At 35.7% G+C, this 27,298-nt stretch overlaps 1 protein-coding gene across 3 annotated transcripts in view; it reads right to left on the bottom strand.

The window, feature by feature from the left end:
- The window catches only part of hppy (MAP4K3-like protein hppy), a 394,076-nt gene that overhangs the window by 34,996 nt on the left and 331,782 nt on the right, over positions 1-27,298 (bottom strand). For all 3 annotated transcript variants that reach the window (XM_090376708.1, XM_090376710.1, XM_090376709.1), the window contains 3 exons: positions 22,396-22,562; positions 13,110-13,202; positions 5,300-5,426 (listed from right to left, as the gene is read on the bottom strand). In XM_090376708.1, coding sequence (XP_090232834.1) covers positions 5,300-5,426; positions 13,110-13,202; positions 22,396-22,562 — 387 coding nt within the window. The remainder of the gene's footprint in view (positions 1-5,299; positions 5,427-13,109; positions 13,203-22,395; positions 22,563-27,298) is intronic.

The raw sequence follows: 27,298 nt of genomic DNA, 5'->3' as shown, positions 1-27,298 counted from the left end.
AGAAATATTTCAGTTAATGGGAGTGGACCCGTCAGAACAATAGACAAAGTAAAGTAGAATGACTGTGGATTAAAAGGGTGCTTAGGAAGATAGTCAACATCAATTTAATCCCTCTATCATACTACCACTTAAGATGCAGCATTTACTCAGCTTGGTTCAAAAATAATATAATCAGTTGGGGGTCTAATGGTAGAAGATGAAAGGGTTCCGTGTTAAGGGAAAACAAAGTTATTTTCCTCTTGCAAGTTCAATCGCCAACCCTCAATTTTTTGTGTTTCTTAAATTGCAAGTTGTATTTTTAAAGTACAGCATAAGCTTAAAGAAATGTCTGAAATTTAAAAAAATAAAAAATAAAAAAATTTTAAAAAATGGAAGAAGTTTACTATAGAAAAAAAAAATTGCTGCTCTTGACAGAATCAAGGAGTCCAGCAAACAAGTAACTCAAATCACTTGGAGTGAATGAATCTACAGTGTGTGGATGGAAGAAAGAAGAGGAGAAACTTTATGATCAGCCAAGTCTATGGAAACAAGTGATGGACCTGCGGCAACCTCAAGATGAACAATTGGATAAAGTTGTGTTTCAGTGGTACAAGAGCGATTTGAAGGCACACCTCTATCTGGATCTCATATGCAAACCCAAGCTAAAAAATTCCACAATGATCTTCATGGAAATGAGTCCACAGCATTCATGGCAAGTAATGGATGGCTAACATGTGAAAAATGGCTATATCATGTGAGATACGTTCAGTCGATGATAATGCTCTTATTCTTCCCAGCTTTCAGAAAATAACTGAAGCCAGTGGCTATACCACATGATGAAGCGAGACTGGAATTTGTTATAAAATTACACCCAATTCCACTCTGGCTTGTAAGAATGATGCTCAGAGAACACAAGACTTCAAGCAAATAAAAGACAGAGTGACTGTACTTTTCTATGTAAACCAAACAGGAAATCACAACTGAAGCCATTTTGAGTAGGAAACTTTAAATCAGCACAGTGCTTCCATCATGTGAACATGGCATCTATGCCATTTGCTTATGCAGCCAAAAATGCATGGATGACTTCCAGTATTTTTGAAAACTGGTTTCATAAACAACTTGTACCTGATGTATGTAAACACTCACGGCAACAGGGGCTGGATACTAGAGCTCTCTTGCTGCTGGATAACTGCCCTATCCATCCTCCTGCTAACCTAACAAGCAGAGATGGTAAAATCCGAGTGAGCTACTTACCAAAAACACATCAAAAATACAGCCTCTGGATCAAGGGATTATATCAACGTTTAAAATGAACTTCCGCAAGACTCTGATACAGCGAATAATCACTAGTGGGGATTCGCTGTACCAGATCTGTTACCTCATTTTTAAAGAAGCTGAACTTAAAGGAAGTTTTTTACATTGGTGGCAAAGCCTGGGAAACCATGACGAAAAGGTGTATTTAAAAATGTTGGAGAAACATATTGAGTGCAAGTCTGATCCTGGATAACTCCCAAGTAGTCAGCGACAGTGATGAAGAGAATGACTTTGAGGGCTTTAATTTATAGAGGAAGATATCACTGCTGCTGCTGACCATGTATTGTGGAAAGGTACACTAATAAAGGCCTGACAGAAGATGATGCCAATGCCGAGTGAGTACTGACACAGTTCGTCAACAGAGGAAGAGGGGCTACAAAAGAATGTTGGGTAGATGGGTTAACAACTGTCTTACATATGAGCACATGATATACTTGGAAATAATCGAAAATGTTATTGGCAAAAGTCATGATCCAGATGCAACCGAAGACAAGAAGCCAGAACCACTACCACCTAAGATCGTGAAGGCACTTGGTGGTTTGCAAACTGGACTTAAAATTCCTTGAAACAGAAAAGGTAGATTCTCTTTCAATTTTACAGTTACAACACCTTATTGAAATTGTTAAAAAGAAACAAGGAGATGTAATGAAACAGTCAACCCTTGATTGTTATTTTAAAAAATGAAAAACTTAAAAGTAACAACTAAAATGTGCAAAAGTTTGTTTGCTAATGTCTGTTTAGTGGTTGAAAGAACACTGAGTGCATTAAATTTTTCTTTTTCTCCCGAAATCGTTTGTTAATTTCAAAACACAAACATAAGTCAATACAACCACATGAAAAGCAGTTATTATGAGTATCGATTTGTTTTGCGACAAAAGATGTGTTTATCATATTTATGTATATTTAACAACATGAATATTGGTTTTTTAAATACTTTATTGTACAGTACATCAATAAAAGACTGAAACAACGCAACTGCTTATTACTTCCATTATTATTCTTTGCACGATTTTTCTTAGATGTAGTACAAGCTGGCCTTGATTAACGCGATTAATTCATCCTGCAAGAGCAGTGTGCAAAACGGAAACGTGTTAATCGAATATAATAATCAATAGGAAAAATTATAATTGGTCCGTGACTTTCAGAAATGTCCATAAAGAATTTTAAAAATATCTTTTAAATAACTTTTTAACTGTATACCATGTAAAAGATAATGAAAATAATTATAGAATTAAATGTTTATTGCATAAAATACACAATGAGGAAACTATTTGTTATGGAAATATTTGAACAGTGTTGGTTGTTGTTGTTATCTGGTTTTTAGGAGCATTAGCAACTAAGGTCATATTGCTCCGGGAAATGCGGTGGCCATTCCCTGACCTTTCCACATCCTCCGTATTTGGTGGTGACGGGCTTGAACCCCGGTTTAATCAAGAAGCGTGTGCTACGCACTGCTGCTCCTTCCCACCAGGCTACGGAGGTGCTGAACAGTGTTGGCTTTCTTTTTTCTCATCAATCAATTACTGATAACTGACAACAATCTTCTCTAGGTCCTGACGAAATAAATATTGTAGAGAACTTCAAACCTTTTGTTTGAGGTTCTCTGCAATACAAAGGATTTCATCTGGCTCATTTAAAAATTTTTTTTTTTTTTTTTTTGGCATTTAAAAATTCTAATATTTTATTAGCGGGAGATAAACAAGTAACATGTCTGCTTCCAATGGTTGATAAAACACAAGGCAGGCAAACGCTTGTTTATTGCCCATCCGATGTGCGGTAAGCATAGCGCATGATTAAAATCTTTAACTATCACATAAAAAAAGATCACATTAACTGGAAATTTGCATTGCGTAAAGTGAAAAGTGGTATAATTTTTTCAAATAGCAGTAACTGAAAAATGCATTAATCAAACTTTTGTTGTGCTAGGCCTGGCTGTATTGCAATTATAGTAAAAAGAGAGAGAGAGAGAGAGAGAGAGAGAGAGAGAGAGAGAGAGAGAGAGAGAGAGAGAGAGAGAGAGAAGCAAAATCGATAGTGCATATGAAGTTTAAATGCAAAAAAATGGCTAGAATTTTCTAACGCGATCCTGCTTATATTGCAATGCAATTCTTTGGACCCCGAGAATCATGTTATAATGGGTTTCACCTGTACTTCATTCTCATTCATTACTTTCCGAAGGTAACATATCTTTGACGTTACTTGTTTGAGGTTCTCTGCAATATAAAGGAATCAAAGTTCATAAAACTGAGTTGTGTATGCATCATGGATTAAAATGCCTAGAGTGATTGCAAGCAAGAAAGTAAAACTAAATTTCATAAATTCACATCCTCAGACTTTTTTAAAAGATTTCTCCCCAAAATCTTTTAAACAAATATTTAAAAAAGAAAGGGAGAGTGTGAATCATCTGAAGTACAGTCATGGAAATGAGAAACACGAAAACTGCAAAACTGCTGTGTCAATTTATGACACACTGGTCCCCACTGTTCCAGTAGAACAGTGGGCCTCCATAAAATGGCTACAGTAAATTTACTCATATACGAAGAATAAAAAAATAAATTTAAAAAAAAAAGTCAATACTACTACGTTTGTTTTGTTTGTTATTTGGTTTTTAGGAGCATTAGCAACTAAGGCCATATTGCTCCGGGATATGCGGTGGTCATTCCCTGACCTTTCCGCATCCTCCGTATTTGGTGGTGACGGGCTCGAACCCCAGTCTAATCAAGAAGCGTGTGCTACGCACTGCTGCTCCTTCCCACCTGGCTATGGAGGCACCCAATACTACTACAACTACCCAGCTACAACTGCATCCCTTGAGAAAAAGATTGAAACTTCAGTAATGTAATGTAAAGCCAGGTAGTTGTTGCAACACATGATGCAGCTCTATACAAAATAAGCAGTTAAATTCCACTAAATATTTATTTATATTTGTGAAAATTTTCTGCAAGTCTTTCACAGTTCAGCTGTTTAAGGAAAGTGATATGCAATCTGAAACTACCACAAATAGCTTTTTAATGAGATTTAAACCAAAATATTATTTGAAAAGGATGTTAAGTGGTAAATATTCTAATAAGTAAATACAATATATACACTTTTATGTATTAAAATTAGCCTACCAGAATGTTATGATATGCAATTCCAAAATTCCTGCCTAGTGAACAGTCCTAATCACAAAATTAATATGGCAATGTTTCTTGGCATTACCGTATCATACCAATAGACTAATTTTTGCATGGAAAAATGTCTGTATTTTATTTATTTCAAACAGAAGTTTCAACAATTTTAACAAGCTTTGTGATGTTACAAATTCTCTTCAATATAATGACACTTTTTCCAATTGTATTGTAAAACAAGTAATTGATTACAATAATATATTGATCTGGCATCATTATGCCCACTTTTGAAGCTATTACAGGTTATTACATCCCTTGAGAAAAAGGTGGAAACTTCAGTAAATTCTTTACAAACAATTAACAGAACTGTCAATGAATTTACAGTTCTGGAAGGAAAAGTGCTAAAAAAAATTCTGATATTGTAGTTGAAATTCATCTGCATGCAGACTATTATGATTAAAAATATGATACACTTCTCTACACCTCAGAAATGTTTTTTGGAGCATTCAGTAGTTGTCCTGTGAGTGAGGTTTTATTACTGGGCCTCACTTAGGTCTGATGACAGGATTTGGAAAGAATCTTGAAGCATCACTGCATAACAATTGTGTCAATATTGTGTTTATAAGTGACAACTATAACATTGATATAAATTATATAATGTAAATTGACATAAGCATTTTACATATATATTTTCATATATTTTATCTCAATTTAAGGCCTTATCACAATTGCTTTGAATTATAGATTAAGAAAACTACGCGAACAATCATGTAGATCCCCTCTTCTAATTAATCAGTAAGAAAACCATTAAAGGTAAAGCAACTAACCTTTAATGACTCTGATTACCATTAAAGAGTAGCAAAAATTATTACAATATTTTAACTGAAGATGCTTACCTGTCTGAACCTAACATCCTGAATATCCTGGTACTATCACTAATTTCTTGTACCACTTCATTATTTTTGAAACTACGACCCTGCATTCCATGTTTGTGAAATGCCAACACACTATCTGCGAGACACACTAAACAAATATTTAAATATGGTAAAAGTTCAGTACTGTTCTTTATAAGATAACATGTAAAAATATTTATTATCAATTTATTTCAATGTATGTATTAATATAAATAACCAAATCATAATTAATTAAACTAAATAAGCTCTGAAAGCAAAAAAGTATCACATTGAGACCATTTATTCTTAAGCTGGCCAGATGAAGAGTAACAACAAAGTAATAAAGTCTTACTAATAATTCCTATAAGAAAGAATTTTTCTCTTATACACCAAATGTTTCAAAGAACAGAATAGATTCTTAGTTTTTTGAGAAGAATCTAAGAATTTTTAAGAATCTAAGAATTCTTAGATTCTTAATTTCAATGTTGAGAGAGAGAGAAAGAGATCTGGTAGGGAGAAAGATTTAAAAAAAAAAAAAAAAAAAAAAAAAAAATATATATATATATAGAGTGCATCTGATCAAAAATCTTAGCAAATAACCTTATAATTTTATCGACAGAAACATTCCTGTCATGCAATAATTACCTTACTTTCCTGATCTAGCACAATGTGACTTTTGGTTATTCAAAAAAGTAAAAGAGGGCAGGAAAGGAAAAAAATTAAGTCAATTCAAGAAACCCAATTGAACAGTAGCAAGCATGGTGGAAAATAAAACAATTTTCTCTTATAAACCAAATGTTTCAAAGTTCTTCAAATAGGCCTCTGGGGTTGGGTATATTCATACTATGATTTTTAGCGTTTATCACCAACCATTGAAGTAAAAACAAAAACCAAAATCTTAAAAAGCTTTATATTAAAATTACAATAAATTTACAGTAGATCAAACAAAATAAATGTGATTATACAAATAAAATGTTACTGATAATAAAATACTGAATTAAAATGCAATAAAATATAATAGATTAAAAGCCCTCAAATAACTGAAGCTTTCAAAGACTTCTGCCTTCTTCCTCAATAAATAAAATATACTAGATTAAAAGCCCTCAAATAACTGAAGCTTTCAAAGACTTCTGCCTTCTTCCTCAATAGTGCACTTCTATTCTGCAGTGCCTCATTAAATACCAGCAGGTTCACTGTGCATCTCACATAAACATGTACTGTTCCCGTACATGTTGGAACTGGAAGCAGCTCGGGAGCGTTCCAGGCGAAAATGTTCATCCCCTCCAAGGATTACTGCCTCAAAGAGGGGATGAATGCGTGTACCCCCTGTCTCTATTTATATTATTCTCAATAGAACTAATTCGTAGGTTCTCGAGCCACTTGTGGTCCCAAATGTTTTGTTTCAAAAAACAGATAAACAGAATAGATTCTTAGTACAATGTTTTGAGAGAGAGAGAGAGAGAGAGAGAGAGAGAGAGAGAGAGAGAGAGATCTGGTAGGGAGAAAGATTTAAAAAAAAAAAAAAAAAAAAAAAAAATATATATATATATATATAGCATCTGATCAAAAATCTTAGCAAATAACCTTATAATTTTACCAACAGAAACATTCCTGTCATACAATAATTACCTTACTTTCCTGATCTGGCACAATGTGACTTGGTAATTCACAAAAGTAAAAGAAAAGAGGGCAAGAAAGGAAAAAGTTTAAGTCAATTCAAGAAACCCAATTAAACATGACAAACTGCCTAAGTATTTACAAAAGAAAATTTTTGAAAATGTTTTGATCAATAGCAAGCATGGTGGAAAATAAAACAATTTGAGTCAATTCAAGAAATCCAGTCAAACACAACAGACATGGCAAAAAAAAAAAAAAAAAAAAAACACGTTCACAAAAGAATACTTCTAAAAATGTTTTGATCAATGGCAGAAATAATGGATCAGTTGTGGTTACAGAAGGATTATCTTGATGAATGCTAATATTTATTATTGAATAAAATTTATCTTTTGCAATATTTACCTAACTTTTTTTCAAACTCTGTGTATGTACAGTGACTTTTTAATTTACGCGAGGGTTACATTCCAGAACATCTTGCGCAATTTAAATTCACACAAATGTAAATAATATAATCACTAAAAAATGCAATAATAGGCCCATGAGAGTAACTCTAGCATCTAGCTAAGTTATCCCTATTGGTACATACCATTTGTTTCCTTGGTTGGAAGACTGGACAGTCTAATGAAATAAGAGATTCATCCATTTTTATTGATTTACTTCTTTTTTTGGAGGGTGGCCTTAGGCTGAGAGGAATTGTCACGGTCAGATTTCATTCCCTCAGATTTGGACCAGATAGGTGGGGGTGCTATGCTAACACAGGTGGCGGGTTCAACTGAGTGCTTGAAAAAGGAATCCAGAGTTAGTTGCTTTGCCTCTTCTCGAGAAACAACTCATAGTAGCAAACAACTTCTAGTGTAACTTTATGTTGCACTTTAGAGCTTTGTTCAGGATTAAAGCTTTCGATATTCCTTTCAATGTCAGGCTCTGTTCTTTAACCTCTGAGCTTTTGCTTCCTGCTGCCCCCTCCTCCTCTTGAATGCGATGCTGCTCCAGTGCAAAAAGATCTTCATTTGACAATTCTTTATGATGCAAATCAATTAAATCATTGACATTGGTTGCCTCCACTTCAGAGAACCCAATCTTTTAAGCAAGTTTTTATTTTGTGCATAATCTTCATCAGTATCAGAGCCTTTGAAGGAGTTGCTAAGATGTAGACATAACTTATACAACGAATTTTAAATACAGTTATGTAGAACTTCACAGCATGCAGCATCGATAAATTTTAATGCATCTTTTATATTGAAGGCTCGCCAATATTTTTGCACGCTCATCTGTTTGTGGTTGGTCTTGTCAATTACATCAGCCAGAATGCGCTTTAAATACTGAGCCTTAAAAGATTTAATCACATGTTGGTATTGAGGTTGTGTTTGCCAGGAAAAAAACAATCTTAATATTGGAACAGACATCAACAATACTGGGTGGATGGTTTATGGCATTATCAAGAATAAGTAAGATGTTGAACGGAATTCCTTCTGCCTTGTATAATTCCAATTCTAGTCGTAACTGTAATCCAAGATAACTTTTGAAAATAACAGCAGTTACTACCCTTTAGGGTTTGAGTACCAGTACACGGGCATGTACGACCTGTCATAACCTTTAAGGGCACGAGGGTTTTGATAGTGGTAAATGCACACAGGTTTCAGTTTATGACCCTCCATATTAGCACCAAACAGAAGTGTTAGCCATATTTCACTGCCTTAAAGCCAGGCGCAGTCTTTTAAGAAATGGAAATATAGGTGCAATCAGGCATTTTTTTCCAATATAAACCTGTTTTATCGAAGTTGAATATCTTTTGGGTATGTATTCCGCCTCTTGTGGTGCTTTCCATAAATATGGTTGCTGCCCGTTATTTTAAATTTGAATTATTTAAAAATTCATAAAGTAAGAAGTCACTGTATATGTGTATTATAAAAGTGCAATTCTATGCCTTATTAGTAGTGAACAGTTTAAAATAGTGGAACAGTATTTTAAAAATACTATTAACTAAAAATTTCAGAAAGTGCATGTGATTTTATCATAATGAATGAAAATAGCAACAAAAAAATATTTTCCACTGATTTAAAAGACACCAATGGAAACTAATTCCTTATGCAATTCATAAAGCAAGAAGTTTGAAAGTGAAAATGAATATATAATTTTTTCAAATTATACACTTAGTCATCATTAATGTCTACTTAATAGCATATTTTAAATGTCATGATAAAATGTAAATAATAAATGATTAAAAACAAACTTTTGTGCATGCAGAACAACTAATTCACATTATTGTTTTGTGTCCATGGCAGTGAAAACAAAAGCACCAGTAGTCACATACTTTTAGGAATAAACATGTTTTGCTGGTAGTATAGTATGTAACCAAAAAAAAACAACCCACCTAATTTTAGCAGTAATGCATTAGGTGCAAACAATGAATTAGGTTTTTGCACCTAATTCAGTATTTCTTTTTGTGCATAAGGTTATTACAAGTTGGTTTGTTTGTTATTTAGTTTTTAGGAGCATTAGCAACTACGGCCATATTGCTCCGGGATATGCGGTGGTCGCTCCCTGACCTTTCCGCATCCTCCGTATTTGGTGGTGATGGGCTCAAACCCCGGTCTAATCAAGAAGCGTGTGTTACGTACTGCTGCTCCTTCCCACCTGGCTATGGAGGCGCCTATTACAAGTTGGAGATGGGTACTCACAGGGAGGATGCAAGTGTGATTTTGACCAATGTTGCTAACTTGCAACGTTCCTATAACTCCCTTTACCTGCAACTCCTCCAAATCAGCAGTGTCCCTGAACCCTTAAGGCTATCTCAATGCCATTAATAGAAACCCTTACACCTATTATGTCCAAATGAATTCCATCTTTAAAAAACAAATTCTTATTAATTAGAGCAGGCAGCCACACTGAGAAAAAGACCTCCCCCAATAAGTCTTGCATAGTCCCTCAATTCTAGAGTTAATTCACAAGGCTCTCATCATATATTTCCCATTAATGTCAATGCAGAATTACAGATAAAAGTACACCTTTTCTTTTCTTGCAACATTTTTACAGCATGGCCTTATATTTCTTGACAATGTCATCAGTTCATTTATTTTAAGTCATTAGTTTCCTTAAAAACTGATAGATTGTTAGTAATATCATCGATTTTTGCACTTGGAAGACACACTCTGGTTCCTCTGTCTTTATTGCAGAATATACAATGAAATGTCAGTATAATACATGTAGGTGAACAAAATGAAATTTACTTATTAAATGCAATTTGTATTTTTTTAATGAAAAGTTAAAATGTATTGTTTACACCTATTTTCAGCAAAATAAAAGTATTATTTTAAAATTTGGGAAATTGTAATAAGCCCAAATGCCAGGTGATACAATGTAAACAACTGTACTTCACATAAAACTCTTAAAAAAAAAAAAAAAAAAAAAAAAAAAAAGCATAATTTCAAAGCTGGCACCTCATCTACCAGCACATTTTTACGTAACATACTCTGTAACTATGTAAAAAAAACCCTGCCATTTCCAAAATTTTCAAGCAAGTCTATAAGAAGGAAGACAGATCAACATAATAAAATAATAATAAACTAATCTTGAATGGACAATTAATCGCACAGTTAACACATCATTTCCCAGATGGTAAGAACTAAAGATTAAAAAGTGTTCATGGATTTTCTGTTACAACAATTATATTTTTTTGTAGTGATATCTAAGTTTTATCGAGCTAAATTGATATTTTAATCACAATAATGTCTGTTAAAATAAGCATAATATGTAGTAAATTGGAAGGGAATGGGATCTGATTTTGTTATACTGACATTTTACTGTATTTCCAGTTTCCTTTACAATTGAATCCCCCAGTAAGACTACCTGTAGTGGAACCAGAGCACCCTCCACCGATAGATCCAGTCCTGGGGTGAGACTCAGGATGGCATCTACAGGCATGGAATTAGACATTTGGGTCTCTGTCAAAACCCCAGTTCAATTTTTCTCTAGGGCATCAAGTTGTGGTCTCAGAGACTTAATCTCGCTTAACAGTACACCAAATTTTAACTTATGGTCATCGTATAAGCAGTGCAGCACACAGAAAGGAATTGTCACTAACTAGAGAAAGTTCTGCATAGGTGCAACAGCAAGTACAAAGAAATTAGGCCATAAATAGCTCAAGTGAATTGTCAGTGATAATTCTCCCATCAGTCATGACAACCTCTGACAAGTTAATGCATATCTTTTTCACTAAAATCATATTAATTAAGCTGCAACCTTTTAAATACATAGCTAAATAAGCTAATCTGCTCTTGAATCTATTTATTTACTAAAATTTAGATTATGCGACAGCTTACTAGTTACAAGTTATGAAGTTCTTGCCAAAATACTGATAACAAAGATCTATCAATATTCAGCTGTAACTTTTTAAATAAAAACTAAACTATAAAAAAAAAAAAAAAAAAAAAAAAAACTTACGTTTGGTGCACTGGGAGGATAGCCTGATTCTGGCATATCCTTAAAGCCACTATACCATCACTGACATACATAACCCAAGCTAGCTGTCCATAACGACTGCCATATTCCTACAAATGTTCTTCAACCACTAGTGAATCTCAATGAGCACAATGTTCTCTGAATTCAGAAACAAGCTTTTGCTTCATATGTTACCATCCATTTTTACATATTTGCTACTACAGTTCTGTCACCTGGTGGGCAGTGCTGAAACTTGCAGATAATGATGGTAATATTTAAAGTTTCACCTGACACTATTACATTCTGTATGTAACACATCACAAGGGTAGAGAAAAAAAAATTTGAGGCATCAGTTTTGAAACAGCCCTAATTTTATGATGAGAAGAAGATAGCAGAATAGTAGATTTGCTCAAAAAAAAAAAAAAAAAGGTTCCGAGGAGTTTGAGAAGCATTCAAAAACGGTTTGGGCATGAGTGCAAACTTTTTTGTTTTCTTATATGCAATGTTATTAGCACAGCTTAATTTTTCACAGAAGAAATGAAACAATAAGACTTGAGACAACATGCCACTTTCCTAGATCACAAATAAATTTAGGGCAGCAAAACATGTGCAGTGGTTAACAAACTCCAAATGCTTTTGTGATCACTGCTTGAAGCTTCTTCACTAAGAGGCATAATATTTTCACTGAATCATAAAAGTAAGGTAACCAAATGAAAAACAAAACTAGCATAATCATAAAATATGTAACAAACCACCATTCTTCAAAGTTACTCTTTGAAGAATAACTGCAGGAGATTGAGAGTTACACCAGTGAGGCCTATTTCCCCCACCCCATGTCTCCCCAGCATGCTTTGCATTCAGGTTAATCATTCTGAATTTCTTTGTGTATACAATCTGTGGCAGTCTGAAATTACAAGTTTTATTCGGGACAATCAAATAATGATAACAATAGAATAGCTAAGATTGTGTGCAGTATGCTTACTGTGCAAAAAAAAAAAAAAATTGCAAATTCATGGTGGGTGAATTTGGGTGAAAAAAAAAAAGAACTCATTTTAAATTATATGTGCATTTTTTAAACCAATATAAAGGTGTATAAAGCCTTGAATGGTTTGAGCAGGCTCAATGCTGATGGGATACTTCTGCTTGCTCAGATTAAGAACCTGAGGGAGCAGAGATTCAAACTGAGGAAAGACAGTTGTAGAATAGTGTGCAGAAGTTTGTCTTTAGACAGCAGGTAGTTGACTGCTGGAACAGACTTCCATCTGTTGTTGTGGAAGTTAACTTAAATAAATTTAAGGCTGAATTAGACAAACATTTAGAGTGACTGGATGGGTGAAATGGAAAGGAGTTTTTTTTTTTTTTTTTTTCTTGGCTGATGCTGTATAAGCTTGCTTTCTTGCATCATATGCCTCAACTAATGCTAACCCACTCAAATCCCTGACACAGTTGCCATATGGCCAATGTCTTCAGTTTCACTTATGTAAGCATAATAATTTCAAGACAATGTGAGAGAGAGAGAGAGAGAGAGAGAGAGAGAGAGAGAGAGAGAGAGCGAGCATCCAGTACATAAACTCAACAATGACAAGAGGGGGTGATGGTGAATCTTCTCCAAGTATACATATCTAGCTTAGTGGGATTGTCCCTATCTGGTACTAATACTTTTCAAAATATAAGAAATCTTCATTAGCCATGGAGGGGGTAGAGGAGCATTAAGTAGGTACTGTGTTACTTAGAATTTTTTTTTTTTAATACTTACCAATTGATTCTACAGGAAAATCAAAATGTAGCTCTGCAGGTTGGTGACGGCTAGATTTCAGTTTACCCTGGAGGTTTACTACTTTCACTAAATCTGAAAGAAACAAAGCAGGTGATACTTTCCATATTTAAGTGCAATTTGTGTAATCACAGAATAAGTTTTTTTCATCCTGTTTCATTTCACAAAATATAACTTTTAGCTGCACAAAATATAAAATTAACATTTCTATGGTTTGCACCTATTTTATTGAAATGAATTTCTAATTTTTGGTTACCTTGGATGTCAAATAAGTGTCTAAATTGCAAAAGTGATATAGAGAATTACATAAAAAAAACCCATTAATAGAGAGAGAGAGATTCAGAAATTAACCTGGCCAATATCCCCTCCCACCAAACACACACAGACAAGTAAAATACAAACTATCAATAAATATATTCTAGTAGAGTGATCTATACAAGGTGTTTCAAACTGTTGAAAATTTTTCCCAGTATACTCCTTACAATAAATCAGGCCACAGAGCCTTGATCAGTAAGCAGCTAGTTGTTATGGTAAGCCAGATTATGAGGTTGGAGGAAGGAGGAGTGAAAAATTCAAGGTCACTAGTTGACATTCTAAGCATGGAGGTTTGCAAAGAAAAGCAATACCAAAACAATATCAGTGCATGATTGAATGCCTCAGCAACTGGTTATTTTGTATTGTTTATGATTGAATGTGTTAAAAAAAATTCCTATTTTTATTAACTGACCCCATTTATTTTATTGTCACCTTTTAAAAAAAGCTGATTTCAAAAATCAATCTAAAGAAGAGTGTAGAGGTAGGGGTATCTTTTGGCCCCCGGAAGTATATATTCCATTTTATGAATAAAAATGTTTATTTTAACGAAAAGTAACACAATTGAATAACTAAGTTTTGTACACATCAGGCATAGTCTCTTTCTGTACTAGCTTTGAGCACACTGGATTTGCTAATTAGCATATCGATCTCATATTAGCATTAGTAGAGGCACATGATGCAAGAAAGCATATGCAGAATCAGCAAAAAAAACCCTCTCCGATTTCACCCCTCTGTTCTTTCCAAATACCTGTCCAGCACAGCCTTAAATTTATTTTGGCTATCAACTTCCACAACAAAGGATGGAAGTCTGTTCCACCAACCAACTACCCACTGGCTAAAGGCAAACTTCCGAACGTCTGTCCTACATCTGTCTTTCCTCAATTTCAATTTATGTCCCTCTCAAGTGATTATTCTGTGCAAGAGGAAGAATCCCATCAGCATTGAGCATGCTCAAACCATTCAAGGCTTTATACACCTCAACCAGATCACCTCGTAGGTGCTTAGTCTCCAGACGCTGTAATTTGCAAAACTTAAGCCTTTCTTAGTAAGAGCAACCCAACCCTTTATTCCATTCACTAATCTTGTTGCCCTTCTCTGTACTCGTTCCAACAGCCCTACATCCTTCTTAAAATGAGGCCTCCAGACATGTATACAGTGCTCAAAGTGTGGCCTGACCATTGCCTAATACAAGGGGATAATCACCTCCATATCCCTATATCTGCAAAAAGGCCTCTAAGTTTGGGGTTATACATACCACAAGTTTAGACAAATACACCCACTGTTTAAAATAAACTGATTTAATGATAAAATAATACTGAATAGTATACTGAATAAAATGGTACAATAAAATCCCCTATCTCTATTCATACTATTGTTACCAGATGACCCAATCCACAATTGACTGGGCACATAGATTCTGGGACCGCAAGTGGCTGGAGAGTTTGCGGATTGGGTCATCTGGTAACAATAGTATGAATAGAGATAGGGGAGTTCAGCTCCACCCCCTTTTGGAGGCTGTGGTCCTTGCCAGAGACAAATGTTTTAATTTGGCACGCTCCATTTCCGGTTCCAGCACACGTGAAGGGAGTGTTGAACATGTGCCTGGTCAGACACGTGTGCCGTGACCCTGGTATTTAAGGATGTGTCGCTTGAACTTCATTATTGTTGAGAAAGGAGTCGGATGCCCCAGAAAGCTTCAATAGTGTTTTATCGCTTTTAAATTTATAATTTTTAATGTATTTTAAATTCACCAATTCATTTTTATTTGTTTTATAGTAAATCAGTCTTTGGTAAATTATTATTTTATTTTACAGTTTTTATTGTACCATTTTATTCACTATTATTTTATCATTAAATCAGTTTATTTAAATGGTTGGTGTATTTGTCTAAACTTGCGGTCCTTATCCCTTCTAGAAAAATTCCTGTATATCATTGACAAGACAACATGAGCTACTCTTGCAGCCTGTCTGCACTGCTCAGAAAACTTCATATCTGCCTGCACAACCACCCCCAGGTCCCTTTCATTCTCTACCACTGTCAGTGTAGTACCACAGAGTTGATACGTTGCTCTGGGGTTGCTGTTTCCCATATGTAGTACTTTACATTTGTCAATGTTAAACTTCATTTGCCACCTCTCAGCCCATCTGCTCAACCTTTCCAGATCCTGTTGCAGCAGCATAGTGTCAGTAGTGTCCTTGACAACCCTGCCAACCTTCGTATCGTCTGCAAACTTGGACATTAAGCTTGATATACCATCATCAATATTATTTATAAATACAGAAAACAATAATGGACCCAATACTGAACCCTGAGGGACTCCACTAATAACATTAGTCCACGATGAGCAGTGTCCATTGATTACCACTCTCTGTCTTCTCCCCCTCACCCACCCCTTTATCCATAGCAGCAATTTGCCTCCAATGCCACACTGCTCCAATTTGTTCAGCAGTCTTCCATGTGCAACAGTATCAAAAGCCTTTCTAAGATCCAAATATATGATATCAAAGTTATTCCCTGCATCCAGTTCTTTTGTGACCACATCATAGTATCCAATCAAATTGGTCAGGCAAGACTTTCCCTTAACAAACCATGCTGTGTCCGAGCTATAACTGAAGTCTTGTCTAGATGATCCTGCAGTGCTTCTTTAACCAGTGCCTCCATTAATTTTCCAGGAACAGAAGTTAAACTTACAGGTCTATAATTACTTGTGTCAGCCTTTGATCCTCCTTTGTGAATTGGGGTCACATTTGCACATCTCCAGTCCATGGGAACCTCCCCTGAGTCCAAGGAAGCTCTCATAATTATGGCTAAGGGTTTGCTTACTTCCTTTGCTGCCGCCTTTAATATAACTGGATAGATCCCATCTACCCCAGGTGCCTTTCTTGTGTTTATCTTCAACAATTTCTCCTCCACTTTACTCTCAGTTATTACAAGATTCTCTAGCTTACTGCCAGAGTTGAATACACCTCTGGCATCCCTCTCGCTGAATAACTCCTCATGTGTGAATGTAGATGCAAAATATTCATTTAGTTTGTTGATGATCCTACCTGAGCAGGATCATCAACAGTTGATCCATCGATATCAAGTGGACCAATCTGATTCATCCCCTTCCTTCTAGAGTTTACATAAGTAAAGAACTCTTTGCTGTTTTTCTTTGCATCCCTTGCCAAAGATTTCTCGTAATCTGCCTTCGCCTGCCTAACCTCCTTTGTAACTTCGTTACAGATCAACTTGTATCTATCATAGGCTTCTGTGTCACGTGTTCATTTGTATGTAACCCATTCATTTTTCTTCTCTGCCATATGTCTCATTAGTTCATCTGACATCCATTTAGGCCTAAATCTTGAACAATATTTCTTTGTTGGTATGTAAAGCCTAGTAGCTTCCAAGATAAGTTCTTTGAATCCTTCCCATTTTGAATTTGCTGCTGGTAACATCATCAGTTGGTCCCGCTGTGTAGAATTTAAATACTGTCTCAATCCATCGTAGTCGCCTTTACGAAAGCTATAACCCTTCCCTTTACCCCTAATGGTAGTTACCTCTTTGAGTAAATCCCACTTCAGCACACTGTGATCACTGCCACCTAGTGGTTCATTTATCTGCAGATTCTTAATGCATGAAGAATCACTACTGATAATCAAATCAAGAGTATCACTCCCTCTAGTTGCCTCCCGAACATGCCGATGTTAGCATTAGCATTAGTAGAGGCATTTGATGCAAGAAAGCAAGCTTATGCAGCATCAGCCAAAAAAAAAAAAAAAAAAAGTAACATAAATAAATAAAAATAACCACTTCCACTTCACCCCTCTGTTCGTTCGAATACCTGTCCAGCTGAGCCTTAGACTTATTTAGGCTATCAACTTCCACGACAAGGGATGGAAGTCTGTTCCACCCACCAACCACCCGCTGGCTAAAGGCAAATTTCCGCACATCTATCCTACATCTGTCTTTCCTCAATTTGAATTTATGCCCTCTCAGGTGATTCATCCAATAAATCCACAAAGCCTTGCTAGTGTGTGAGTGACCAGCCCCCAAATTCCAGTCAATATCTGGGAAATTAAAATCCCCCATTATAAGACTCTGATTTACTGGCACACTATTTCCCTGTACAGTTTCTTATTATACTCATCAGAGTCATTAGGCCTATAGCACACTCCTACTCTCAATTTTGATCTCCCAAACTGACTCGACACTGCACTGTCCAGTGATGTCGACTGGCTTCACTTTCTTGGATTTTATGTATTTCTTAACTAATAGCATAACCCCTCCTCCCTTCCTATCCTGGCTATCCTTTCTGTAGACATTGTACTCCCCAAATTCCAGTTCTGCATTCCTTATATCTGTGTGACACCTCGTCTCTGATATCCCAACTATATCTGCCTTTGATGTTTTGAGCAAGACCTCAAATTCATCAAATTTATTTACTAAACTCCTAGCATTGGTGTACACGCAAGTATACATGCACCTGTTCTTTTTCTTAGCTACCCTAACACAACCCATGTGTTTACTTGTACCTAAATGATTCCCAGCAGTCTCTGAAATATCCTGCATCTTATTTTCCAGGCTGCTGCTCATTCCAATAGAAGCAGTGCAAGAATCACTTTCACCTCTGCCAGTGGCTACTGTTAATCTATTAGTCCTTGTATCCCCCCAATCTAGCAGTTTTCTGACACACCTAACACTGCCTCGATAGCATCAGCAAACATTCTTGCACCCTTCTCCTGTTAACAAGTACAGACCAGGCTGAAAAAAATTCTACCCCTTGAGCCTTGCACAATCTTTCCAGGGCCGAATTGATCGACAGGGCTCTCATCATATACTCCCTCCTATCGTGTCTGGGCAGAATTGCAGACACTTTCAAATTCAACCCTAATTCACAGTGTTTTTTTCAACAGTCACCTGTACTTGTCAAGTAATTCCGCCGGTCTCCTACTCTTAGTATCATTAGTGCCAACGTGTACAACTATATCACCTTTTGTGCCCTTAAAAGATGATATTCGTTCTACAACGTCATCAACCTTTGCCCCTGGCAGACATACCCTGGTCCTGTTCCACCTATCCTTTTTACAAAGCATGTTTTCCGTTTCCCTGACAATAGAGTTACCAACAACTACTAGTTCCTTTGGGACCAGTGCATTCTGCCTTGGGGGCTGCCGCTGTGTTGCGTGATGACCAAGTGCAAGCTCTGGCATTGGTGTGGGCAGCTGAGAGCTTGATGGGCCCCTCACTTTTAATCCGTCGAGGGCATCCACCCTGTCCTTGAAGCTCTCATATAGGCCCATAACAACTCTGAGTTGTCGCCTGATTTCCTTACACTCCTTGCATCGCCCACAAAGACATCCCCCATGGCAGTATCATGTCCCGTACTCGACTGTTCCACAAACATTAAGCAAGTAGTGCATTTTAAATGCACTACTTGCTTAATGAAATATTTCTGAAATGTTTTCTTTGTTTGTAAAATTGTTTTATTTTCACATACTATTCTTGTCCAGAGAAATAGGTATTTGTAAGACTGTCTTACGAACTGTTTAAAAATATATACTGTATGTTCAGACACTTTGCAGTAAAATTGCAAGTAATTTATTATTGTTCTTGCGGGAATCAAAGGACAATGCGTATTGTGGTTGTGTTAAACTGAAAATGATGGACTTACGGTCCATCATTTTCTGGTTGATTGTCCCTTATATTCAACCATCCAATCAAACACTTTCCGGTCACTCTTGACGTTGCACATCACGTATAATTTATCTCATTTCTTAGGAAATGAAGCCAACATAGAAGAACTTTTCATATACACTGGTGTGCAAAATTTAAGGACCAGTCAGGTTTTCACCTGTAGCTTCTCACAGGAGTGGCCTGGATATGGGAAAAGCATACCAAAGGAACCTCATGAGGTACAGAAATGATGAAGGAAACAACGGAAACAAAACTCAGCATATACAGATACCGGTACAGAGGGACTTTATTCAAAAATGACAACATAGCACTGGCTGCCGTGATACAGATGCATCACTTCCAAAGATGGAACAAAGGGAAGAGGTGGTCCTCAGTAGGAGATATGGCCACCCCTGATGTCGATGCAAGCTTTGCACCGCCTGTCCATACTTAGAACAATGTTGTTGATAAGTTCTTGTGGTAACATCATTCATTCCTCTATCAGCACCATCTTCAGCTGGTGAACATTTTCTGGTGGGTGCGGACGTGCCGCTAGGTATCTCCCCAGTGTCCCATTTGTGTTCGATGGGATTTAGATCAGTGGAACGGGTAGGCCAATCCATACGAACAGTGTCCTCACTTTCAAAAGCATATCAACAGCTGCAGTGTGATGGGGTGTGGTGTTATCATCCATAAACACGAACTTAAGGCCAATGACACCTCGGAACAGACACACATGGAAAAGGATTACCTCAGTACAATAGCGTGCACCGGTTACAGTACTGCCTTCCAGTATCTGGAGTTGTGTATGTCCATCCAAGATAATGCCTCCCCAGACAAGAACACCTCGACTGGCATATCGATCCCTTTCAGTGATGTTTGCGGGGTGATACCGTGTGCCAACCTCTTGCCAGATTAGCTGACATCAAGAATCGCTGCTGAGACTGAATCTACCCTCATCAGTAAAGAGTATCTTAAATAAAGATTTTGTGGTTGTAACCTTTAGAAATATTGTTGGTCCTTAAGTTTTGCCCACCAGTGTATTTAAAACATATTGGCCTGTACAGGATCATATAATTTAACGTCTCTACCTGTAAATAAACTGTGAACAGACACAATCTGGCCTCGGTAGCCCTTGTGTCATTAATCCCAATTCCAACAATAACTGGAATCTAAACTGTGCAAAAAAAAAATCTTAAAAGCCTTTTTTTCCCTTATATGGTATATGAAAAACTTTTACTGACACAACCCACATGTGAAAACCAATAATACCATTCAGGATAAATCCTACTGCAGCTATTTCATACCTCACAATCTAACACCTCTATTATTATGGGGGAGTTAGACTCTGGGGGACATTTGGTCAAACTCTAACGAGAAAGTAACAATCCACCAAAATGGATGTTAGAGTTGTGATAATGTAGTAATAATAAGCAGCAGCGCAGCCCCTCTTTTTTGTCTTTTTGAATCCATAACTTGGGCACTAAATACAAGCATGACATATTAAAGCTATTTCATTTTAGAAGACAGAAATGGAATCTTACTTTTTTAACCTGCATATTGGAATCAAAGCTAAGCTAGACTCAGTAATAATATTTGATAAGTTACAAGAAAAGTATTCATAATAATAATCATAGCTGTCAACTTTTTACTTTTAAAAAGCTGAAGATCTGGCAAGGAAGAAAACACAAGATTTCTGTACCAAAGTAGCAAAAAAAAAAAAAAAAAAAAAAAAAAAGTGTTTTGCAAAAGTACACACTGCATTGTCATCACTATCAAAATATACATTTTATATTAAAAAACAACCACAGTACTTTTTACTAGTACAGTATGCTTTCTTGAATTGTCTATTAAACATCAACTGGGTATAACTGATTTTTAAAAGATACAGTTGCAGACTTTTACACCTTTTCAGATATGGCACCACTGCTATTCAGACTTCGCTATCGTTTCATATATGGCTTTTCTCAATACTACTAACCTCTTTTTTAAATAGACTTGTCAAAAGTTGCTATACTCCAGTCTAGTTTATTTAACCAAAAGTTTAGTTTATTTAACTAAAGACAGCCAAAGTATACATGCTTAAAAACTACTTTATTTTTATTTTTTTTTATTTGAGCGGCATGCATCAGTTGGAACTGTTTAAGTCTCTTTCCTTTTAGCACTTCTTTTTAGTTAGTAGTAAATGTCCAGCAATATGCATCCACTTTTTCAGAATGCAAATTAATAAGATGACAAGGACAACCTATTACTGCTAAATGCTCAATATCTCCTCTTCAAATACCCTTGCTACTCCAGTTTTCAGGCCTACCATAAGGACAGCCTATTGTCACCAAATGCTCAATCTCCTCTTTTTATAACTACCACAAAGGTACACTACTAATAATGGAATCACAACCAGACAAGTTTTTCGAAGAAATCCCACATGTAAGGCCCATTTTTCAGAGCCATAACTACCTCTTCTTTGCCCATCTGTGCCATTTCACTAACAATATGTGTTATTGTTAGTGAAACAAAAACATATTTCTGAACAATGCACCTGTATGATCAGCACATCTTAGAAGAAGATTATATTCTATGAAATGCACTACATGTTCTTCTTATTTGTTTGCAAATGCCTGATTACACTGTGCTTCTTGCCACTTGAAATAAAAAGATTATATCTACACACACAACACAAGACAAACATGTTACAATGCACGGAAAATTTTGCATATATGCCTTCTGAAATTTTTATATTTCTAGAGAAATGTCATATTTCTCTAGCACCTTACTGAAACTTATTCTTAATTAGCTTTGCACCACAAGTACAAAGAAATGATTGCACATTATAGACAGCATTATCCAGCATTTCTATTTTGCAATGCAGACTAGCCCATATAATGGCCAATTTGTTAATGAAAATAAAACAGAAATTTGCAAAACTTTTTTAAAAAAATTACAATTTTAATAGTTTTACTATTTTTTTGCAAAAAGAAAAAGACAGAGAAAACTCAGTTTTTTCTATCATCAGCTATGTTATGATGGTAATACAGTTGGTGACAAATTGAGTAAAAAGGAGGATTCTCCATCATAAGTACAGAAAGTGGCTATGAATAATCTAAAAGTAGCAGATTGACAAAATAAACTGCTCAACAAATTGCAGAATGCATTTAATACAGAGAAGATGTAATGCCAACTCTTTTAGTAGTCTGCATTTAATTTCTATGCAAAGTTTTCAAAATGAGAAACTATTATAGAAGTGAACTGTTTATATTTAAAAATAAAGTGAAAACGCTTATTCAAAATAACTACTTACTATCATAGCAGACCAGAATTGTGTCCTTTTCGAGCTGAGTTACACTAACAATATTGAGATATTCATGCCGAGGAACAATAGTATCAGTTCCTTCCACATCTTCTCCAAACCAAGTAGAAGTAGAATTCAAGTTAATCATGTCTAATTTTAGATAACCTCGATCATACCTACATGAACAAAATAGGTATATCACTATTACTGTTGAATAAAAATAAACAGACTATTAATTATAGTATATCAATCAACTAAAAATGAATGGGAGACGTGAAACATTATGTATTCACAACCATCTGACATTAACTACATTTTTAAAGAGTCTTAACAACCCTTTCTAATATTAGAACTTTCAAAAACCACATCCTGCAAGGGAGGATCAAGAAGTTCCAAGGCTGAACTTTTATTCAGAAGACCACACAAATTATTACATCAAAAGATTCACACAAATAAAATATTTACATATAACTGCACTGAATTTTTCAAAATAATAACTTGGATATTTACAGTTTTTTTCTATTACTTATATAACAGCTAATTTCTTTATTTGAAAGTTCTAGAAAAAAGAAAGCTTTTTCTAGAATTTTTTTCTTTCAGAGTTTAGTTGATGCCATCGACCCACCCTCCTCTTCATCTGCCTAGATGTAGACATATTGCTTATATTTGGCTAATCTCCTTTTTTTTCATCCTTTCTACACACCAATATATCTTAAGTTTGCTTCACTTACTTTTCATTGGTTACTTGTTACCAAGATATATAATATATTGCATATATATATATATTTAATTTACTCATCTATAATATGGTCATACCATTGCTCTATCTGTTAGCTCCATTAATTATTATTAAAACCTTCATATCTGACGATTCCAATTTTTCATCAACCTAGCAACAGTTGTGAGGATGGCAGGTCTCTCTCAAAAATAACTGTTGTGCATTTATTGTTAATTCAGTGCTAATTGGCTGAAATTTTCAGTACCTTTCTAAATAAGGTCAAACTTTTATTTGAGCAATTTTGGAAGTGAACAATTACTTTTTATTTTAAATTGTATGTGCAACTATTTACTATTTTTAAAAGTATACCACGACTTATTATTAACTATTTTTGCCTTCAACTTCAACATGCTAGTTTTATGAGTTTCAATGTCACATAACCAATATGCATGTCGTTGATGTGTCTGCTGCAGAAATTACATGCTTTTTTTTTATGTTTAATTATTGAATGAAATGTCTTTGTATTTTGTTTCTTTAAACTTTATAACTATTGATGTATTTATTTTCCAAAACATATTAATATGTGCACATGCATACGTTTAATTCATTACACTGACAAGTTTCTTTACTGGAAAATGGAAGAAATAATTAGTTGCATGTTTATATTTTATAACTAATTTGTGTGTGCGTGTGCACTTTTTTTTTCAGCAGAACTAAATCACATTTAACAGGTATCGCAATCCATTAGTAAAAAATCAAGCACTGGTGTATTTAAAGAAGAATTGGGGGAAGAAAAAAAAAACATGTCAGGTGGCATGTAATCATTTTATTACAAACGGGTGCAACTGATGTCAAGTTAATTACTTAATTTTTTTGCACAGTTTTTAAGGTTAAAATAAAGATATTATAAACAAAATTAGCTGGTTTTATATATAACAGTTATTAAGAGCTAATTTTGTCTTTTGGCTACTTTCTCATTTGCCTCAAAAGAATTTGTTTAAATGGCCGTGTACACTTCCTGCTTTATTTACTCTATTGTTAATTTCCATGTCTAATCTTCATCAAAACACTATTCCTAGATATACAAAATTACAAACTTTTTGCAAATTTTGATTATTTAGGCTACATGCTTATTATTATTTTTTTTTTTTTGCTTCTCACAACTTTCATAAATTAATTTCATGTAACTAATTTTCTTACTAAATTGCCTACAAACTATATCTAATTTATTCAGATTCTTGAATATCTAACAAAACATCAATAGGTTAATGGAAGACCTCTATCACACCAAATTTAACCCTAAACCATTTTCCAATTCTTCCTATGTTCCACAGCAGATTTGCAATTTTTATACAAACCTTTTTTTTTTTTTTTTTTATTCCCTTTAAAAGATTATCCTTGATTCCATATTTTACATATCACATACAAGAGATATGTTTTCTGTACACTTCAGAAAACTAATTCTGGATAATGTGATGTAACTCCAGCTTTCAGCATGTCAGATCTAATATCACCTGCTGAATTTTTTGGTATTTTGAATGACCTTTTCTTCTACCTCAACAAAAGAAATGCAGTTGAACTCTTTATAACAAAGTAATCTCTACCAAATTTATGGGTATAACAGATAAGTTCAAATCTTCTAGATTTTGAGCTTAAAAAGTCTTAAAGGTATCATCTTTAACAATCCACTGGAAATGGCACTTATGGCTATAGTAAACAAGTTTCGAGGAACTTTGCTTCTCATATTCCTCAAAATTTTCCTATTCCTATTATTTGCTTTTCCTATTCATAAGAATAGCCATTATCACAGAAGCTTCACACACACACACACACACACACACACACACACACACACACACACACACACACACACACACACACACACACACACACACACACACACACACACTGAGTGATCACTGAATTATGACTACCCCTATGAAAACTGAATATATCCCGTTGATCATGTGAGGTATGAGAGTGCAGAGTTAGTCGACCTACGTAACATAGATAAGGCGTCAGTGGTTCAATAGGTAGTAAAATTTCGAGCGTGGTGATGGGTAAAAGGAAGGATTTATCAGACTTTGATAAAGGACAGATTGTGGGTGCCTCGATTTCCCAAACAGCTGAACTGGTGGGGTGTTTGAGAGCCGTCGTAGTTAAAGTGTACCAGGACTGGCATCAAAATGGTCAAACAACGACCCGACGGCAAAACTACAAAGGTCAGGGAAAGGTTGTTGTTAGAGGTGAGTGCCGGGTCCAACGACTCGTACAGGTGCAGCATTGTTGAAGCACGACATTGGCCCAATACAACATGAGCCAACCAGGAACAATATCTGCCATGACCATGGCTCGCACGTATGGGCTATACCAGCAGATAACCCATACGGCATTCTCTCCTAACCAAGGTTCATCGGCGTAAAAGACTCATCTGGTGCAAAGAGCATGCAAGTTGGACGTTAGAAGACTGGAAGAAGGTATGCTGGTCGGATGAGTCACGTTATTTATTCCACACCTTGGATGGTCGTGTATGGATTTGGTGTCAACAACATGCGGCTCTCGATCCATCATGCATGGTATCAAAAGTGCAAGCCGGTGGAGGCAGTTGTATGGTGTGGGGCATGTTTCACTGGCAGGAACTTGGACCCCCTGGCGCATGTGGAAAAACGTATCAGTGGTCTCCGCTATCGTCAACTGCTTGCTGACTGTATACACCCGGCTATCTTACACTTTTTCCCAAATTGTGGCGGTGTCTTCCAAGATGACAATGCGCCGAGCCATCGGCCAACTGATGTGCAGGAATGGTTTGAGGAACACAGTTCTGACTTCCAGCATATCGACTGACTTCTGAACTTCCCCAGATATCAATCCCATAGAGCACTTGTGGTACACCATGGAAAGGCATATCAGGCATCTGGATATGCCTTTCCATAGTGTGCCACATTCACCAATCACCTCTATACCTGCATTGCTGGCCACATTACACACAACTTGGTTGGCCATACCTCCTGAACGTTTCTGACATCTTGTCGAATCAATGCCATGTCGGAAAGCTGCCGTACTGAGGGCAAAAGGAGGACCTACGAAGTATTAGGTAGGTGGTCAATTCAGTGATCACTCATTGCGTATATATATTATTATTATTATTATTATTTTACAAAATGCAGTATAAAACAATTCTGATACTCTTTATCCCTTTCACACAAGTTCCTGGATGTGGCAGAGAGTTTCTAATAGTGGCAGGCTCTGCAACCATTCCAATGAAGCCAATTTCTTTGAGGAATTTTGAAGTTTTGTGAAATGAACACTTTGTACATTAATGCTTTTATTTATTATTATTTTTTTTTAATGAAAACCACAAACATGAGAGGTATTAGAACCTATAGTATTTAGTACTGTGCATGGGTTGAAGGTTGAAAATATGAAAGAAGACACTTGTTGACAATAGACTTGAATTTCTGTAAATTGTAATTTTTAGGAAATACATATGAAGGAAGGCTGTTCCAGAAAATGGAAGTGTAATGAATAAATGAGAAAGAAGAAAAGTTGGGTCTGAGAGTTTTAAGTTGGACATAAAAGGATGCTGACTGGTTGCAGAACATGTTCAGACTGCTTTGGAAGTGAGAGTGGGAATTATAGAAGCGCATTCTGAAGAACAGTGCCCATGGAAGTATCAACAGAAAAGGCATGCAGCAGAAACAGAACAGCTGTGAGACAGAGAGTGGAGACTGTTAGAGATGAGTCATTAATTAACCAAACTACCCTCTTTAGAATGGAACTTAGAGAGGTTTTGGGTGCACTGTCCCGATGTGGGTACAATATTCAATGGCAGGGTGGATTTGCAATTTGCACAGAGTAAACAGCTGTTTAGAAAAAAAGTAACATGTGAGCAAAAGAGAAAACCCAGTTTTTTAGAAGCAGAGGAAGCAGTATTTGTAATGTGCTTATGCCAAGAGATTAGATGTCAAGGGTAATCCTAACAGAGATATATAATTTGCCTAGAAATTCGAGTGTCATCAAAGATAAGCATAAGGCAAGAAGAGTCCTTCTTGCAAGATATAAGAGAGGAGTGAGTTTTAGAAGGATTGAAGTCAACTAAGTCATCTCTGCCCCATTGGAGATCAACATTTAAAGATTTGGTAGTGGATATTTGAGAAGTTGAAGCTGTTTGTGCAGGATATGGTTTCTCAAACT

This window comes from Mastigoproctus giganteus, chromosome 6 (genome assembly GCF_048544385.1).
Source record: "Mastigoproctus giganteus isolate SK-2022 chromosome 6, ASM4854438v1, whole genome shotgun sequence".
NCBI lineage: Eukaryota > Metazoa > Arthropoda > Arachnida > Uropygi > Thelyphonidae > Mastigoproctus > Mastigoproctus giganteus.
Note: the sequence above shows the minus strand (reverse complement) of the source record. Positions and strands in the feature narration are given on the sequence as shown.